Genomic DNA, 21288 nt, shown 5'->3' on the forward strand with positions numbered 1-21288 from the left:
CTGTTTTGTTTATAATCCTTGTTTTTGTTTATTCAATATGGTTACAGTCAAACCGGCCCGCTCGGAGCTAATAGCCATAAAAGTTAACTAATTAGGTGAAATATTCCAAAAGAGCATAAGTAGGTATGTACACATTCAATACGCTAACTTAACTGTTTACGTTAAGGTTCAAAGTCAAAGCGCTGGAGAAATGTTTTTATATGATACTGAACAAAGTCAAGACAGAGATTAAAATATTTTATAGCTTTTTTGTAATATTCAGATTCGGGCCATTGATTCAAATAAATTTGTAGTAATTATTTTCTCTAATTCAGAAGCTGAGCTCTTTTTCTGGATGCCTATCATTAGGCATCCAGAAAAAGAGGTCATTACCTTTTCGCTAAAAGACAATTTTACGTTGACTGACATGAAAGCAAAGTGCCTAGTAAGCCAATAGACAATTCAGCTAGATGACATCAAAGCAGATTACCCAGTCAGCAGAGAGTCAACTTAGCTGTACGCCATAAAAACAGAATGCACAAGTAGCAAAACGTCTGGAATTGTGAATAGTCTGTATGATTAGAACACCTCATTAGCCAGACGTCAAATTACATAGTTGGATGACATAAACGCTGAATGAGATAGTATCTAAAACGTCTGGAAAAGTAAATAGTCTAAATGGTCTGTTGCTTGCTCCTTTTTTAATTTTTAACCAACTTCCAAAAAAGGGTGGTTCTCAATTCAGCCTGTTTTTTTACCCCATTGCGGCAAAGCCTAAAGGAAGAGTTGTTATAGAGATTTTAGCAGTCTGTATATGTATGTGTGTGTGTTTGTATCCAGATTCTGTGTGTTCCACCGTAGCGCCGAAACTACTGGGCTGATTTTGATGAATGAGGTGTAAATCCGGGTAACATAGGCTACATTTTATACGAAAAAAATTGACCTAACGGATGTAATATGAAAAAAAGTGGGGGTGAAAAGGTACTACCACTAACTAACAATTGTGCCAGGACTGGTCCTGATGGGATTTTGAAGTTTGAAAAGGTGCAGTTGGTTCTCTATATAACGTAGACCCGCACTAAGACAGGAATTTGAGAAATTTGATCTGTAAATTGACCAAATTATCATACAACAATACTACTTCTCACGAACCTATAAAAGCTACGAACAAACGATTTCAGTAGTTACATTTTATTACTGTTCTTACCTTTCGATTCAAAACAAGAAAAATTGATACACTGATTTGGCATTCCAAAACGAAGCAACTCTCGTCCTAATAACAATTTAATGTATACTTTAAGAATAACTGCATAAGGTAAGTTTTACAACGAATATTTTAACATCGATATTTTAATGTTAGTATACGTGAGTGAGAACACAAAAGCCACAAAGATCCTTTGTATTGACAAAGGCAAACACAATAGGATCTTTCATTTCTTGTAAATTGAACTAGTTTTATGAGAAAAAGTATTAAGTACGTATGAAATTTTGTTTTGCACATTTTCAACTTTTAAGCTGTGACAATAAGGTCTAAGTTGAAGGAATATTTAATAGTATGATTATTTTTTGATCTATAAAACATTTATGACACTGCAATTTTTAGTCAAACTTATTATTGACTACTTAGTGACGTATATACATAAAAAAACCAGCCAAGTGCGAGTCAGACTCGCGCACCAAGTTTCCGTATCCGTACTCAGGTATTTTTCCGACATTTTGCAAGATAAATCAAAAACTATTATGCTTAAAAATAAATTAAAATCAGTTTTAGAATGTTCAGGTAAAACCCTTTTATATGATACCCCACTTGGTATAGTTATCTTACTTTGAAAATTGAAACACATTGTTTTTTAATGAACCCATAAATTCATGGTTTTTGCCAAATTTCATGATTCTAGGTCAACGGGAAGTACCCTATAGGTTTTCCTGACAGACACAACACATACGGACAAAACAGACTGACAGGCGGACAGATAGACAGACATACAGTTAGATAGACAGACAAACAGACAGCAAATTGATCCTATAAGCGTTCCGCTTTTCTTTTTGAGGTACGGAACCCTAATAAATGATATCATTGCATAGCAAGTGAAGAAACTAAAAATTATAACACCTTGGATAAACATCTCGGACTTGAAAGTGGATGTCATTTTCATAATAATCATGATCATCATCATCATCATTAGAGCCCGTGGATGTCCACTGTTGGACATGGGCCTTCCCTAAAGAGCGCCAGCCGCTTTATATCATCAGTCCATCGTGCTGGAGGACGTCCTACACTACGCTTGCTTATACGCGGTCTCCTCTCATCCTATTTTCATAATAATTAGTACTTTCCCCTAAAAACCTTTAAATTGATATCAATAAAGTTTTTTTTCCATCTTATCTTCTAATACTTATGCATTTTACAAGTTTGGTTTTTGATCTTTGAGCTACCGGGATAGAGCACTCAGATTAATTAATTTTTATTTTCAAATTATAAGTCCTGGTCTATAATGACCTAATATTAGCTTCACTACACTGCAATGTACTGTTTACTGCATTCTTTTTAAAATAATTACTTTTTTAATGTAATAAATGCACAATATAAACTTATCTTAAAATCTAGAAAAATCCTAAATAAAAATACTTTATAACATAGTACTGAATTTACTACTCTATGGCATTCTGTACAATTACAGTATGACAAAATGCTTATGAAACCCGAAACAGGTCCTGCCGCGCTGAGGCGACGGGTATGACTGACAAGATAACGTAATTACGGCCCATAAGACTCAACAATAGGGTCGAAAATTCTTTGTACTCGCTCTGTACGCGATTTGAAGAGAATAAGCGAGGAAGCGTGAAATCAATTAATTTAGAATATAATTTGAAATATAGCACTTACTGTGAAATGATCGGACCGAATTATTTATTTGATTGTTTTACACCTATGGTGAAAGTTACGTCTTTAAGAGCTTTGTCATTAAAGAGAAAAACCCAAAAGTCTAAGGTTTTAGACCAAACTTCTGATTTTTTTTCTATCGAGGAAAGTTTGTCCAATCATGTTTTAATCGGACCAAATCCAAGGGGATATAATGAAAAATATTATATATTAATTTCAAATTTTTCGATCCATGCGTTCCTAACTTAATTCCATTTTAGTAAACTTTAGTATCGACGAAAACGGAGACCGCCGCGTTAACCCTGATGTGTCGGTCGTTACCGGCTCCAGAGACTGGGCTATTCAGCGATTATTCCATTGAAAACAATGGAATAACTTGATTTTATATACCTACTACTAGCTGATTAGGTCCGCAACTTCATTCCCGTGGATATTGGTTTTTTTCAAATCCCGTGGGAACTCATTGATTTTTCGGGTAAAAATAGCCTATGTATTAATCCACGGTATCGCTATCTATATTCCCAACCAAATCCATCCTGTAGTTTTTGTGTGAAAGAGTAACAAACATCCATCCATACATACATACATACAAATCCATCCTGTAGTTTTTGTGTGAAAGAGTAACAAACATCCATCCATACATATATACATACAAATCCATCCTGTAGTTTTTGTGTGAAAGAGTAACAAACATCCATCCATACATACTGTAAACAATTAAAGTCTCAGATAGTAAAATCAACCCGTATAATGCAATGTGAATCGGTTGGAACGCAAACAGCAACTGAAGCTTGTCGTTGCACGCCACGTCCTCGCCCTAGCGCCATCTTTTTCGTCTCGATGGAGGGGGCTCTGACGTCACGACCACAGCATAACCACCAACACCAAGCAACACCGAACGTGAGAACGAGTTGTTGCCAACACGGCCATGCTGCATGGTGCCCGCCCCGGGCACCCCACGAGTCGGGATAAAATTACTGCAAAATAAACAACCGTTAACACCTGATTCACATTACCTACTTGTAAGGATCCTTCCTAACTTCCTAAGGAATATTGCCCATTCATTGTCACTTATCACTTAACAATCATACGACAGCTCGCAACTTAACAAGATACCTCCACTATGTACTCGTAAGATCCGGGAATATTGTCCATTCGTTATCACTCATCACAACAACAGCTTTCAATTTAAAGAACAAAACAACCGCATCTAAAGGGACTTTGCCACACTTAGGGGACCAGATTTGTCGTAGTTGAAAACCAACTGCACTTAAAGAGCGTTTCGCTCACTTAAATGCAGCAAGTTGGTCAAGACCACTTGCACTTAAAGAATATTTCGCTCACTTAAGCGTACCAAGTTGGTGAAGACCACTTGAAGACCACTTGCACTTAAAGAACATTTCGCTCACTTAAGTGTACCAAGTTCACCTTCAAGTTCCAAACATTATAGAAGACCACTAGAAGACCACTTGCACTTAAAGAGCATTTCGCTCACTTAAGCGTACCAAGTTCACCTTCAAGTTCCAAGCATTATAAAAGACCACTTGAAGACCACTTGCACTTAAAGAGCATTTCACTCACTTAAGCGTACCAAGTTCGCTATCAAGGTCAAGCATCGTAGAAGATCGCTTGAAGACCACTTGCACTTAAAGAGCATTTCACTCACTTAAGCGTACCAAGTTCGCCTTCAAGTTTAAGCATCGTATTCCAATGTGATATTTTATATTCATGGTACAATATTCCCAATTATCTTTCGAATATTTTATCAAAGTTCAAGCTTCGTATCCCAGTGTGATATCTTATATCCATGGTGCAATATTCCAACTAATTAATCTTCCAAAATTTTATCACGGCTCGCTGTATCAATTATGTTGCTATACATACTTAATTTTAAATAGATTACTCAACATAATACACAGGGTAGCCTTGCCAACACGGTTTTTAATACTCCATGAATATTCTTTAAAGAAGCAATGCATTAGCACTCACGATTAAAATCAGATCATACCTCTTTACTAAATCTCAAAATTCTTTACTAAATTCTGAACACATACTCAATGCCATAGCATCGTGCACCCACACAGTGCTCCGACACTATTCATCCACGTATGCAATCACCACACTATCTTTATCTACCGCGCATCCACGCAAGGGATCACCGGTGCCTAGTTCACCATAATACAAGTGATTTGATCTCATAAGAATCATATTTGATCTCATCCATTTTATTTTAACTATCAATGCTTTATTATTATAAACGGATCATTTGATTGTAAAGCTGGTGCTATCAAAGTTAACTTTAAATAATTATTATCATACTAAAACTATCACTTTTTAAACTAATCAATATCTTAACTGCAGTTATATTAATGATTTCACTAGTTCACTGCATTATTAATTACAAGGGTTGGTCACCAAATATAATCTTATAACCCACAAACTATTTTAATTCATGAATTACTCTAGTATCAAACAATAATAATAATTGGTATTTCATATTCCATATATGCAAATATTAAATTACGCTATCTCAAATAATTATTAGGCTAATTAAAAATGATAAACAGAGAGTCATGGATTATGAGCGACACCGATGCATGCCACTGCCAAAACCAAGACTTTCTTTTTAACTCATTCATCTGTCCATTCGCGCAGGGAATTCATCTACTGCCACTGTATGCTATTTAATATTTCTATTCGCACAATATACTCTTACTGTCACTCTTTATTATTTTCGGCCCGTCCTGATTATAGCACAGAATTGCAGCTGAGAGCATAAAAATGTTGCATTTGTCTACCCTCTTATTGTAATCTTTTTAATGAAAATTTCTCAAGTTAATAATACCCACTTAGCTATCCGGACAAGAATATTTCTTTGTTCAACGCAAATGTGAAGCTTTTACCCAAATTTGTAATATTAGGTATTAACTACCAACATAAATCATAGTTATTTTTTTTAATATTATTCTAATTTGCATTATTAATGATATACTATAACTTTACAAACTAAATAAAGCTTCATTATCATATTATACACACCACAATCCGTAATTATTATTTGTTTTTGAAGCAGGTACCCAACAAATGCAACAAAACTTTTGAATTGAACAGACTAACTACAGGCACTAGTTCTAACTCTGAAGAGAAATATTACTTTCATCGTTACTAGTCTGTCTGTGTCTATTTTATTAAAATATAATGTACAATCCTTTTACCTTCGTTCTAGTTCAATCTAATTGACTTGTACATGTATACAAAACGGTTCTCTGTTTGGATGTACAAAAAAAATAGCTAAAATGCTTTCAGAGGTCAATGTGTATACGAGTCTACTACTATTACATTACTTTTCTCGGGGATAAACCAAATCGGATCACTCTGTTACATTCCGTCCAAGCAAGTTATTACTCCCTAGTACCCAATAGGTACATACCTATAACCTAAAAATAAATTCGCTTAACGCAATTGAATCAAAAGGAATGTTAACACATTTTTTTTTTTTATTACCTTTTTGTAATTTTGCTAAAAACCCTTGTATCAACAAAAAAAATCAGCTTTATCTTTAAATAGAAACCTTACGTAAAATTATTCATCTTGTATGCCAAAAGTACGCCCTAATATTATAACGCTCTAGTCAAACATCATATTGTAATGCATGGTAAATTATTTTGACGATTCAAAAGCATTTGTAAAAGTTTACTTGAATTATTATATTATATTCTATTCTTTTATATTATATCATATTCTATTCTAGTCTAGTCTATTCTATTCTATTCTATTGTATATTGAATATTATATCGAAAAGGGGATGCTTATGTCGATGATCACGCAGAATATAAAAAATAAAACTAAAACTTCATATGTAAATAATCTTTACTGTAATAATTTAAAGTTATTATCTATCTAATTAATTATTTACTTAGGTAGCACTAAGGTAAACCTGTACAGTACTTATTTAAAACTGCAACAAAGGCTCTTTTTTTAAATATTTACTGATTTAAATAACCTGTATAGCAATAATAATAGATGAAACAAAAGAAACAATATTTAAACAAAACTAAAAAATGGCTAATCCAAAAATGTTACTACAGTGTGCATGAACTATTGAATGAATATACCTCAATTATACGATAATACGATATAAAAAGATTGTAATAACTTTGTTAACCACTTTTTATTTGTAAGTACTTTTTTTTTTAAAGTCTGATTAATTATAATAGGACATAATTTGAAAACTCCCATAGTCTTTATTTATATGTGACCTTTTTATTTTATTTTTATTTAATGACCATATAATTAATTCATAATTTTTGCTATTCATATTTCATATTTCATAAGAATTGTAATATTACCTTTGATTATTTACATATGTTTTACTTTGCAACGCCCCAACGGGGTTTCATGTTGTAATATTATGATATTTTTTTTATTTATGATGTAAGACATGAATGCAAATAAAGAAAGAATAAAGAATTACCTCTATAAAGATACGAAAATTCTAAATATAAGTCACTCGTACGCGCTTCAAACTTGTATTCCTATCAGGAAAATAATAACAGGATATATACACTCCCAATTATGCTTTAAAAGAAGAACAATTACGAAAACTTCCCTAAAAACTAGTATTGTAAACGTATGGATGTTATTACTTACCCACACAATTATTCAATGTAGATAATATGAAGTACTAAAATGGATACTTGATATCATGTGCGTAAGTACCTACCATTGTAAATGTAAATAGCTGTAATTCCTGATATTTAAAAGGACTGTTATGCTCTTTATTGATAAATAAATGTTTTTAAACTGAAATCCCTTTACTGACGATTTTGATATGCGCGGACAACTACTTCCGGTATCTCTAAACGCCTCGTGACATGTATCAAAAATATACACTTTTTAACCCCATATATTATGTAACATTTACTTACAATTAATATAATAACTTATATATTATATATATAATAACTTATTATTATAATATTAATATTGACATTTAATTAAGAGACATGTTACCATAGAAATTAATTCACTTTTTGGTCTCATCAGGATTATTTGTACGGATTATTCCTGATGAGTATTAAATATTTGCATGCTTATAAAGTAGAATATGAAGGTCGCTGCTTAGTTATAATTTTGAACTCAACAACTGATATTCAGCAAATAAATAAATTTCATTTCATTTCAGTATACGAGTTCGGGATTGGTTATCATGATTTATATCTGAGCTAACATTTCGCTTGTGAAGTTTGACTAACCTAAGACATTCTTCGATAACATTTTAACTTGTTCGTCACGTATACTACCCACATGTTTAATATTTTTATTATAAAAACTTCTATGTAAATAACAAGCTCAATAGTCACACGTTTTTAAATTATTATCTTCTAAGGACGTATATTACTGATTCTACTATAATAATTGACCCACTATAATTTAAATAATATTTTGTTCGAAAAAAAAAAGTTGAGACAAACGTGAATTTAACATTTAGTTCCAAAATAAAATTCGAACAAACTAAAAATTAACCATTTTAAAACATATTCCTTTGAATTTGGAACTAAAAGACAATTGCGTTTACCGATCACTATTCCCACGAGGACCACTTATAGACTGTACGCAATATTAAATCGTGTCAGACTTTTAGCTGATACCTTCAACTTAGTTTAGTAACGAATTATCTCACCTGACTATACAAAAGTTTGAGAATACGATTTAGTAATTTAAACCATATTCACTTAATCTTTAATAATTATTCAAAGTACTCACAGTTTCGGTATCTTTACGAGATATCTTATTACGTTTCCATCGCGGCCGACGGTGTCCTGGCACTTGAAGACCTCTAGGTAGAAAAGTACGTTTGCGTTTCGACCGATTTTTCCTCAAAGCGTAAGTTACTACACACTTCTGATGTAAACAATTAAAGTCTCAGATAGTAAAATCAACCCGTATAATGCAATGTGAATCGGTTGGAACGCAAACAGCAACTGAAGCTTGTCGTTGCACGCCACGTCCTCGCCCTAGCGCCATCTTTTTCGTCTCGATGGAGGGGGCTCTGACGTCACGACCACAGCATAACCACCAACACCAAGCAACACCGAACGTGAGAACGAGTTGTTGCCAACAATACATACATACAAATCCATCCTGTAGTTTTTGTGTGAAAGAGTAACAAACATCCAGCCATCCATACATACATACAAACATTCGTGTTTATAATATTAGTAGGATATTGTACTCAAGAGATCGCAGAGGAATTCTATGAATATAGTAATGGTATTTTTACCTAAACGTAAGTTCGTATACCTAATAGTCCTATTATGTGGTGCTTAGACAGGTATCTATGTGCTTATCCATTTTTTCATTCATTAAATACATTTTTTTTTTTTAATTAAAAGAGAGTCTTTGCTTAGATGAGACAAAATGATTTTTTTTTAATTATTATTCCATTCCTTTGTAATTTTTATAGATACATCTTATGTTTTCATTGGAAAAAATGTTTGTTAATCGATTCCCTTAATAACATTCATTGTAAAAATGTTCTTTTACTGCACATTAAATACTACGCGTTAACATGTAGGTAGGTATTATTTTTTACCCCGCGTTTACATTGGATTGGATGCCATAAAAATAATGTGAATCAGCAGAAAAGCCCGCTAATAAAATGAAACAATATTTTTGTGCCATGACTACTTTTATTTTAAAAGATAAAAAAACTCCATCGCAATTTAACCCTTCGTTTATATTATGAGTAGGTACACTCGTACAAATGGGAGGTATTTTATAAAAACCTCGTAAAGGACGGTAGGTAGATAAAAATAGTAATACATAAATAAAGCTTTAATATTAAGCACTAAAAGTAACAATTAAGAAATTCCAATGATGACAACTTTAGTTTTTGAAATACGAAAGTAGGTAGGTATCAAGTATGTTCAATTAGGAAAATAATCTGGAACGAACTTAACAAACTTTCCTTATAACATTCTTTGAGTTTTGTGAGCTTTCTTCTTCGAATCAATTGACGTTTAGGGTCGACGCAGACGAAGAACAGTTTGCATAAGAAGAATGATAAATAAATACCTAGGTACTAGCAGCCGATGCCAGCGATTTGTCCGCGTGTATTTAGCTTTTCTAGTCCAGTGACAACTCGTTGATTTTCGGGATAAATAGTATCCTACGAGTATATCCTTCTGCAGGATGCAAAATATCCTCCTGCTTTTCGTTAGGATCTTTTGCATTTATAATATTAATTACGGATGGACCATAACTATTTATTAAAATTATTTTTTAAACCAAAGCCGTAGTCAGAGATTTTGTCTAATATCTTACGGACAGAAGTTCAAGAACTTACTACAGAGACAGTGTAATCAATTTTCGTATACTTACTAAGTTTTCGGTTATCCTCTTACGGTACAGAGAAGAATATCAAAGTGTTTAACATGGCAGATATTATATTATTTAAAAAAGTAGTAGTTGTAGCCATATTATATTGTACCAAACCTAGTAGGTACCAGTCATAAAGTGCTAGCATACAGAACGGGCATGCATGTATGTAAATAATTTATTCACAACACTTGTATACGTATCAATTGGTTCATTATGTGCCAATATAATGGGCTACAGGGTATATACCTACCATTTATCCTATCACATACTATTTATGCGCTTAGCGGTGCTATATTTTCTTTATTGATTTTCAATTTATACTAGCAATGAGTGCTCTAGATTTTTCTTTCTAGGTGAGTAGTTATTCAAATGCAATGCGGTTAGGTCAGTGCAAATCTATTTTTTATACTTAACATTTTCTAGATTAATAATATTATAAAGAGGTAAAGTTTATAAGTAGTGTGGATGTAAGTAGAATAATGATCTGAATCTAATTTTTTTTACTACCTATGCTATAAATTATGTCACGCAGATGAAGTCGCCGGAAAAAGTAAGTCAAATATATAAAAGATTTTAACCGACTCCCATAAAAGGAAAAGGTTTCATCTTTTAATAAAATATCGCATATTTAGCTCCAAAAAACATGACTTAAAAATTCTGATGAATTTTATATGCTTTGATTTCAAAAAGCGCTATAGAATCGAAAGAAGCTTTTAAGCTCCGCAGGAAACGAATGTAAAATACTCGAGATATGTAGGTAGTATGTACCTACGTATAAACATCGTATAACGAACTTTTTTAATTGAACCGAGAACATAAATCCTACTACGTAATTTGAACATTTTTTATTTATGAAGACGAATAGCCGCCGAAAAATTTCTTAAAGTTGTTATAAATTTTATAACCACTTAAAGCGCCTATCAAGTAACGTTTAACTTCTATAAGAGGTTATAAAATTAGTCCATAAAGGATGTTACTTGTCTGATAAGTGACAGTTTATTTGAATAAAAGCCAATATGGGACGTCATAACATCGCTTTTACGTACGATAAAAGCAAATAAATTTAGATTGAAGGCATCTTAAAATACGTCTGTGTACCTCTAATGGCTTGGTTATGTTACTACTTACTAGGCCTAAAGTTACATTTAAAATATTACCAGAATCTAATTCTAGTGTACCTACGATAATACATACACCTAGCAAAACAGAAATTATCGTTTACAGAAAATAAAAAAAACAACCAAACAACTTAAGACATTAACACAGAACTTACATCAAAACAAAGAATCTGTATTCCATTGAATCAAAAGATGTATGGAAGTAGGAATGACTATTCAATATGGAACGTGTTCTATTGAAGCTTATAAAATAAGTGACACTAGACATCAAGATGTAAGCAAAAACCATTAGCTTAACAGGGCTCTCTCCGTCACTCGTTTCATACAATCGTAGTTCCAATTTCATTTGAATATTAAGCAACCAAAGTCCATGAAATTTTGCAGACATATTCTAGAAACTAATATAGTTTCTAATATAAAACTAAACTAATATAGAAACTATATTAGTTTCTAGAATATGTCTGCAAAATTTCATGGACTTTGGTTGCTTAATATTCAAATGAAATTGGAACTACGATTGTATGAAACGAGTGACGGAGAGAGCCTGGTTGTGCAACGGAAACCTAGTAGTAAACGCAAAATATGGTTTAAAAACTATATCTACAGGAACGGTCGCCTTCCTTCGTCTGAGCTAATTCCTTCCTGGATTCATAGATGACGCTAGGGGTTAAGCTTAGGCTAAAATCCGCGCCTGCGCACTGCCGCGCATAACCATCGACGCGACGCCATATTTGAACGCGAGAAGTCATTGCGACGAGCTCCTGTAAGGACATAAATTCCATACGCGCGCGCACGCCAATTTTCTGGCCACATACAACCCGAAACCGCCACAGCATCCCTGGAGCAGATTCCGGAGCCAGGAAGAGTTGCAGAGACAACAGGTTAGTGACCTTTCTTGCTGGATTTGTTTTAGGCCATATTTTGATGTTGATCTAGGTTTTAGGTTGCACATATTACTACCGCAAACGCTCCCGGATCCTTGGCTACAAGCTGAGGAACCATTTCTTTGGTCCATTCGAACCTAGGATATTGTTCTAGTACGCATATTTATCGCGATTTTACGTAATTTACTCGTAAAATTGTAGTCGTAAGATAATCGACAACGCGTTGTGTAAGTTATTCACAAGTTCATAATATATTTAAAATTAACGCATTTAATAAATATTTCGATAATATATCTTAATATTTACTCAATTTACGTAAATTACTCGTAAAATTGCCATCGTAAGTTACTCGACACGCGTTAATTTCTGTTCTTTGTACGCCGCCATCTTGGTTTAAGATATTCGCTAACAGTTTAATTGTTAACTATTTTTGTTATTTTGTGCCGTTAAAATGGAGAAATTAACGTCTAAATTAAATATTCTTACTTCCAAAAAAGAAAACATCTTTCAAAGAATGAATAGATTGTACGATATGTCTAAAAGTATTACAACTTTTGAAACGCGAAAAAATGAAAGGTTTATGAGTGAGTCAGAAACGGTTGATGACCTACGAACAAAGTTCGAGTCAATATTAGATGAAATAAATACTATTTCGCTACAATTAGACCCACCAATGCAGCCTAATTATCAGCCTCTTGATGCTTTTGAAGATTTATATGCACCTGTTAAGAGAATTCGTAATAAAATCTTGTCAAATTGCAATAATTCCACATCTACAAGCAACAATGATAGCCAATTACAGCCACAAATAAAGTTACCGCCTATAAATATTCCCAGTTTTGACGGAAAAAATGAAAACTGGCCCTTATTTTATGAGTCGTTTAAGGCTAATATTCATAATAATAGTAATTTAACGGATTCGCAGCGAGTTCAATATTTAATTAGTAAATTGTCACACGGTGCGTTATATTTCACGGCAGGTATTGTACCTACAGGAGAAACTTATCATATTATATGGGATAGTCTAGTCAAAAAATTCCAAGATAAAAGAGCATTAGGCACGCACTACCTAAATAACATTTTTGAATTAAAAAACTGTTCAAATACCGCTAATAGTTTGAATACATTCATTGAGAAATTCTCCGCATCTATCGCTGCTTTAAAGCAGTTAGAGATTCCAGACCTAACGGATTTTATATTTCTATATTTCGCTTTAAAAAAAATAGACACGCAAACAATACAAAATTTCGAAATGTCATTGCAATCAAACGATTCTAAGATCCCGTCGTACACGCAACTCATTGAGTTTATTCAACTTCAAGTTAAAGTACTCGAACGCTCAAATAAACCTACCAATTTTAATAATAGATCGGACAAATCGCGAGGTACCTACAAGTCATTCATTGCATGTGACACAAACGAGCCTATCGCTTCGGCGCGCAGCGAATGTGTATTGTGTAGTAGTAAGACCCACAAACATCTATATCAGTGCAATAAGTTTATGGAGATGGAGTCGCCGCAAGCAAGATTCGACTTTATTAAAGCTAATAACGCGTGCGTAAATTGCTTGTCGCTATTTCATACTCTAAGCAAGTGTAAATCTCGATCATCTTGTGTCAGGTGTCTTCCAGCTAAGAAGAAACACCATTCCAGCTTGTGTAGAATTAATAATGACACAATAAATAAAAAATCATCGTCCGACCGCACGTTCACGAGCGTTTCGCCCGCTGTAGCCGTGGACGCAACGCCCGCGTCCGCGCCAGCGCCCGCGCCGTTGACTAGTGTACAGTCGCTCACTACGTCTTTACCTACGCATGCTTCAAGCGCTTTATTATCCACTGCACTAGAGGTGTCAAATATGGTTACATTTACATATCTTAATACTAACGCTAGTTACTTAAAAATATTGAATATTTTTTACGATAGAATATATTCCTAAAAAAAAATAAAAAAAAAAATTGAACTTCCCTTCATACTTTTACAGGCTTAGGACTGTCTAGTTCACACACTAGGCGTACTTAAAAGTTCATTTAGGATCACTTTGTTGTCTGTCTATTTGTCTGTCCGTCCGTCCGTCGTGTCTGTCAAGAACCTAGACCTACAATCATGAAATTTGGCAGGCAGGTAGGTCTTACGTAGCCTAGTAGTCACCTGTACAATGTACATTCTAAAACAGATTTTTATTTAATTGTACTTCCCGTTCACCTACAATCATGAAATTTGGCAGGTAGGTAGGTCTTATAGCACAAGTAAGATACTATACCAAGTGGAGTATCATATGAAAGAGCTTTACTTGTACATTCTAAAACAGATTTTTATTTATTGTTTCATACGATAATGATAAAACTTTCATACGGCTGAATCGATTTTCTTGGATTATAGCTAAGAACACTTTCGATCAAGCCACATTTCAAACAAAAAAAACTAAATTAAAATCGGTTCATTAGTTTAGGAGCCACGATGCCACAGACAGATACACACGTCAAACTTATAGCGCCCCTCTTTTTGGGTTGGGGGTTAATAAACAACTGAACACTTGAAAAGAGCAACCGCCGAGTTTCTTGACGATTCAAAAGCACTTGTAAAATGTAAAAGTTTACTTGAATAAATATACCTACCTATATTTTATAGTATATTTATTAGTACAGCTACAAGGTTACAGTTACAAAAACAAATAATAGGTTCTCGTTGTTAGCACCCTTCCGATACAGAACCCTGAAAAACATAGAGAAATCCCGAACTTAAGAAAGTAGGTACAAGTTTGTCAATAGGTACATTGAAAATATTATTAACTATGTCAATTGAAATTATTTCATCACGCTAAAACAGGTACAAAAATCTAACAGGCCAAGCACGCCGAAGCTATAACGGACACTTGGATTCTATGGCCACCTTCCAGCTCCATCATGAGATTCTGGATATGATCTATATTCACTCTAAAGTACTTGTCAAGGCAAATCCAACGAGACCAAACACGACCGAGTTACCCTGTTCAGAAGTTGAGAAATTTTATGCCCACCCGGTTCCATCATCAAACCACCGATATGGTACCATAATTATTGCATTGTAATCGAAGTTAAATATCTGATTACTGTTTCAAATTTCAACTCAATCGGTTAGAAAAACTAATCTGAAGTTGAGTTGCAAGAATTAACCACATAAACACTAAGTAGATAGGTATTTACTACTTACTACTTAAAAAGAAAACATAGTAGCTAATTCATACGTGTTATAAAATAATGCACATATTTCCAAAAACATCAACTAGCACTTTACGTACCTAACTACCTAACCTATAAATAATAACTAACGCACGACACAAATCTATCTACGAAAAACGAAACAATTAATTATCCACATTCAAAATAATTATCGACACTCACGTTGACAAATAAATAAACTGCAGTCCTGATTTAATAGAATACGAAAACCTAGATAAATAATTTATTCTATCGCAGTATTCCACATTCGAACCAATCTCGGGTTAGATAGGCAAAATACTAAAAATGATGTAACAGTTACGCAATATCCAATATTTTTATTATTACTGTTGTGACTTGTGAGTTGTGACGTAGGCGTAGATCGTAGCTGTATCTTTAGCAAACGCCTCGTCAAATTTAAAAGCAATTCTAATGCTAGTAAGAATTTCTATTTTTTTTAAATTAGGTACTATATTTTGTAATCAATATGGGGTTTAATGAAAATCTAATATCCTGAATATTTTTCTATATTGAATATGTATTATAGATAAATTATTTTTTGACACCACTACACTGCACAAGTATACGCGAAGCATTATAACAGTAACAAAAAACTTATGATACGCTGTTTATTGGATACGGGCTCACAAAACAACATTATCAGTTATAAATGTTGTAAATTGCTTAATTTACCTATTACTCCCGTTTTTAACTCATGTATTAAAGGTATAGGTTTAAAATCGCAACCAATACATGGCTATGTTTATTTGAACATCGAATCGCGCGTGTACCCTGCTAATAAATATTATATCAAGGCTTTAGTTTTAGATTGTCTTACCGATAACTTGCCATCGCACTTTATTGAAAATTGTGATACAAATCATATTAAAGACTTACCTCTCGCAGACTTGAAATGGAATATACCTGGTGACATTGACGTCATTTTAGGCGCTCAGTTATTTCCGCACATCTACTTAGGTGATAAAATTGTATCCAACAGTACCGCACCGGCAGCTTTATTAACGACTTTAGGATACGTTTTAATGGGTGATTATACGCCTCGTGATCGCGAATCTAATGAATATTCATTCACCGCACTCGCATTGGAAGATTTAGAACAAAATCTCCAAAAATTTTGGGAACTGGAACAAATTAATGAAAAAACGCACCTCAGCCCCGCCGAGACTGAATGCGAGAACTTATACCGCGCTTCAGTTTCTCGGGATGAGAGTGGCCGATATTCGGTCGGTTTACCCTTTTCTCAAAACGCATCCGAACTAGGCAACTCGCGTTGCGTCGCTCACCGCCGCTTGCTTGCTCTAGAGCGTAAGTTTAAGACTGACCCTTCGTTACGTCATGATTATAATCAAATCATCATGGAATACATTCAACGAGGTTATTTATCTGAGGTCTCGGACAATAACAATGCCGATGAGGGCTATTATATTCCGCACCACGCTGTTATTCGCCCCGAAAAAAGTTCGAGTCGCGTTCGAATCGTCACGGATGCCTCCGCGAAAACCGCAGATAGGAACCTATCGTTAAATGATGTACTCCATACTGGACCTAACTTACAGGCGGATTTGTTTTTACTTTTGTTAAATTTCCGATTATTTCCAGTCGCTATGACTGCAGATATAAAGCAGATGTACTTGCAAATTGAGATTTTGCCGCGAGATCGTAAATACTTAAAGATCCTTTTCAGATTTGACGAAAATGAAGAAATACGCACCTTTCAGTTTAACCGCGTCCCGTTTGGACTAAAGTCCAGTCCGTATTTAGCCATGCGTTCGGTGCGACAACTATGCCAGGACGAAGGTAATCGTTTCACGGAGGCAGCAAAAATAGCTGAGTCTCAATTATACATGGATGACCTTGTGCATTCGGCTACTAACGATCAAACCGCTAAAACCTTGTCGCAAGAATTGATTAATTTGTTCAAATCGGGTTCATTTGAGTTGATCAAATGGTCAAGTAACTCGTCAACTCTTTTATGTAGTCTGCCAGACACGCATCGCGCTTCGGTGAACTTTACCGATAGTAACAATACCACTAAGGTTTTAGGTCTGTCTTGGGATCCCAGTGAAGATGTCTTTCGCATGACCATTTCTAAGATCGACAACAAATGCACGAAACGCACAATTTTATCTCTCGTTGCTAGATTGTTCGATGTTTTAGGATTAGTCGCGCCAGTTATTCTTTATGCTAAACTGTTGATCAAAGAACTCTGGCTCCAACGGATCGATTGGGATGAAATTCCTTCTGAAGATATAATCAAAAGATACTCTGATTTGGTCCACGATTTTTCAATTCTTCCAAGTTTAAAAATACCACGTCATACGGGTATTACTGAAGGTTGCAAAATAAATATAGTCGCCTTCAGTGATGCTAGTTTAAATGGCTATGGTTGTGTGATTTATATACATGTTACTGATGCTCTCGGTAATATACGCGTTAACTTGTTGTGCTCAAAATCGAAAGTTTCACCTACCAAAGTAACGACACTCGCTAGATTGGAGTTATGCGCCGCGCTTTTAATGTCAAAATTAGTTAAAATCGTAAGAGATACCTATTCTTCTCGCATTCCGATTGAAGGAATTTATGCGTTCTCCGATTCCACAGTAGCGCTGTCATGGATAAAATCGTCACCTCATAGGTGGAATACTTTCGTTAGCAACCGCGTCGCACAGTGTCAAGAAAATCTTAACCCACAGCATTTTTATCATGTTGCGGGAATCGAGAATCCAAGTGACTGTTTATCACGTGGTGTTTTGCCATCACAATTAATCTCGCACCCACTTTGGTGGAATGGCCCACAATGGCTCCGCGACTCGCCTTCGGAATGGCCGATAAATAGTTTTTCGCCTACCACTGATAACGAGTTACCTGAATTCAAATCCACCGCGTTATTAACAACAGATGTTCAATGCGAACAACCGGTATTATATATTTTATCGCAACGCTTTTCCTCATGGAATAAACTTATTCGCTCCGCTTCTTATGTATTACGCTTCGCGCGACTTCTGCCATCTACTGGAGAAGTCGATAAACTTAATTTTGTTGAAAACGCAATAATAAAGGACATCCAAAGGGTTCACTTTAGTGATGAAATCACGCGATTAAAAAATAAAAAATTACCTTCGAAGAAATTACAAAGGCTAGCTGTTTTTATTGATAATGACGGCATTTTACGCATTGGAGGTCGGCTTTCTAAATCGGATTTACCATACGAGGCTAAACATCCCGCACTTCTTCCAAAACACGATCACGCGGTTAACTTGATCATTGATCACTATCATACGCGCAATTGTCACACTGGGCCTTCTTTATTAATGTCCCTTATTCGTCAACGATTTTGGATACTAGACGCTAGGACAATCATTAGGTCTAGAGTACACAAATGTAATACATGTTTTCGAGTAAAGCCTGTGCATCCTACACCATTAATGGCTGATATTCCTTCTCATCGTTTGCAAGAAGCGAAAGCCTTTATGCACACAGGTGTGGACCACGCAGGTCCACTCCGTATAACGCCAACGCGTCGCCGCGGTTATCAGTCGCAGAAAGCTTACATATGCTTATTCGTATGCCTCGTGACGAAAGCCGTTCATATTGAACTTTCGTCAGATTTAACAGCTGACTGCTTTCTCATGGCTGTAAAAAGATTTTTAAGTCGCAAAGGTCCAATCTCCTGTTTTTACAGCGATAATTCTGGAACCTTCCTTAAAGCCAAATCGCAGTTGGACGAAGTGTATTCACTTCTGAATAGTTCAGATTATAAAGGTAAATTAAACCTAGAATTACAAATTAATCGGATTGAATGGAAGAATATCCCTCCCCGGGCCCCCCATTTTGGAAATATGTGGGAGAGTAATATAAAATGTTTTAAAACGCATTTGTATCGAGTCATCGGTAATCAACTTCTTACATACGAAGAGTTAATAACAGTGCTAACGCAAATTGAAAGCATATTAAACTCTCGCCCGCTTTGTTTAATGTCGTCCGATCCACATCCGGAAATTCTAACTCCGGCCCATTTTTTGATGTCTACTCCGCTACAATATTTTCCGGCTGCTCCTTTACCTAGCGAAAGCCCTAACCTAATTAAGAGAAAAAGACTACTCGACAGTTTAGTTCAGTCCTATTGGAAGAAATGGCGTTTAGAATACTTACACACTTTACAAGTTAGACAAAAGTGGTGTACGCCTTCTAACCCTGTTAAGATAGGTACGGTGGTTTTAATTGGGCATGATGATTTACCGCCTTTACAATGGCCGCTAGGAATAATTACAAAGGTTTATCCAGGGGCTGATAATGTGGTTCGCGTTGCTCTTGTTAAAACTGAATCTGGCGAATTCAAACGACCTGTTGTGAAACTTTACCCACTTCCAACGCAATAACCGCATTATAATTTATTTAAGTAATTTTAATTGTAGAATAAATAACTATACGTTAATTTTAACACGCTTAACGGATTTAAATATAATTTTTATACACGCTATCATATTTTTTATTATTAAACTTAGTATTATTTATTACTCGCGCAAATTCGTATAATAATATTTATTAAGTACTAGTAAGTTGGACTTCGTCAACGCGGGGAGTATGGTTGTGCAACGGAAACCTAGTAGTAAACGCAAAATATGGTTTAAAAACTATATCTACAGGAACGGTCGCCTTCCTTCGTCTGAGCTAATTCCTTCCTGGATTCATAGATGACGCTAGGGGTTAAGCTTAGGCTAAAATCCGCGCCTGCGCACTGCCGCGCATAACCATCGACGCGACGCCATATTTGAACGCGAGAAGTCATTGCGACGAGCTCCTGTAAGGACATAAATTCCATACGCGCGCGCACGCCAATTTTCTGGCCGCATACAACCCGAAACCGCCACAGCATCCCTGGAGCAGATTCCGGAGCCAGGAAGAGTTGCAGAGACAACAGGTTAGTGACCTTTCTTGCTGGATTTGTTTTAGGCCATATTTTGATGTTGATCTAGGTTTTAGGTTGCACATATTACTACCGCAAACGCTCCCGGATCCTTGGCTACAAGCTGAGGAACCAGAGCCCTCTTAAGTAAGTCATAGCAACATGTGAATTGCAGCCCGCAAAAATTTTAGTTCGAAATAACAAATCTAGCGCGTACTATTGAAGTCAATCGATGTAAGTAATTATACCCAAAAGTTAAAGAATATTGCATCTTCTTACTAAATATAATAAAATCAACAAATTGACATTTGAGTATAACCACTAGTTAACGCAAAATATTCCGAGGTAAAAGGAAACATTTTCAATGTTTTAGGCGTGAAATATTAAGTGTGCTGGATCGGGTCGGGAGTTTGCAAAGTAAAATGTTTATGAATGTAAGAACCAAGTTGAGAGTTTGTTTGAAACTTTTAACGCCTTTCGCGGAGTGCGGATTACACGGGAGCTGCGTCGGGTCAAACTCCACCTTGCTTCTGAAGCCAGCAGCTTCTGGAATTGTATCTTATTAAATGTTCAAATAAGTAAATAAACAACGGTTTTAAACTTGAACGTAGTAAAAATAATGAAGTTCCATAAAAAAGTTGCATTCCAACTCCTCAACCCTGATGCTGCAAGGGATCTGACCATCAAAGCTGATGAGAATCAGGAACTGTCGGTTATAAATTAATATTGGAGGTAGGTATACAAAGTAAGGACTTTGTCGTTGATCTCGAAGTCCCAACTCCGCAACGCTGATGCTTTAAGGAATTGCATTCCTGAATCCTGGTGATCCCACGGGATTTTTAAAGGATCATCCATTTAGCATTTTTACGAAATTTGATTTAGTGATACCTTGCATTCCGGGGATGGGCTATTA

General features: G+C 35.1%; 2 protein-coding genes across 2 annotated transcripts in view; one reads left to right on the forward strand and one right to left on the reverse strand.

Moving 5' to 3' along the window:
- Window positions 1-21288, reverse strand: part of LOC123871235 (protein artichoke-like) — a 129331-nt gene that overhangs the window by 103479 nt on the left and 4564 nt on the right. The gene's annotated exons all lie outside the window — the stretch shown is intronic.
- LOC123872733 lies at window positions 13501-20144 on the forward strand. The gene is made up of 3 exons (XM_045917229.1): window positions 13501-14140; window positions 16355-19231; window positions 20116-20144. Exons 1-3 carry the CDS (start codon window positions 13501-13503, stop codon window positions 20142-20144), a joined length of 3546 nt encoding a protein of 1181 aa, XP_045773185.1.

This window comes from Maniola jurtina, chromosome 2 (assembly GCF_905333055.1).
Source record: "Maniola jurtina chromosome 2, ilManJurt1.1, whole genome shotgun sequence".
NCBI classification, from domain to species: Eukaryota; Metazoa; Arthropoda; class Insecta; order Lepidoptera; family Nymphalidae; genus Maniola; species Maniola jurtina.

Coding starts and splice junctions, on each gene's coding strand:
- LOC123872733 (XM_045917229.1), top strand. CDS start 13,501: ATGTCATTGCAATCAAACGATTCTAAGATCCCGTCGTACACGCAACTC. Junction 14,141..16,354: donor ATATCTTAATACTAACGCTA/GTTACTTAAAAA, acceptor TACCTCTCGCAG/ACTTGAAATGGAATATACCT. Junction 19,232..20,115: donor GAATAGTTCAGATTATAAAG/GTAAATTAAACC, acceptor CTATATCTACAG/GAACGGTCGCCTTCCTTCGT.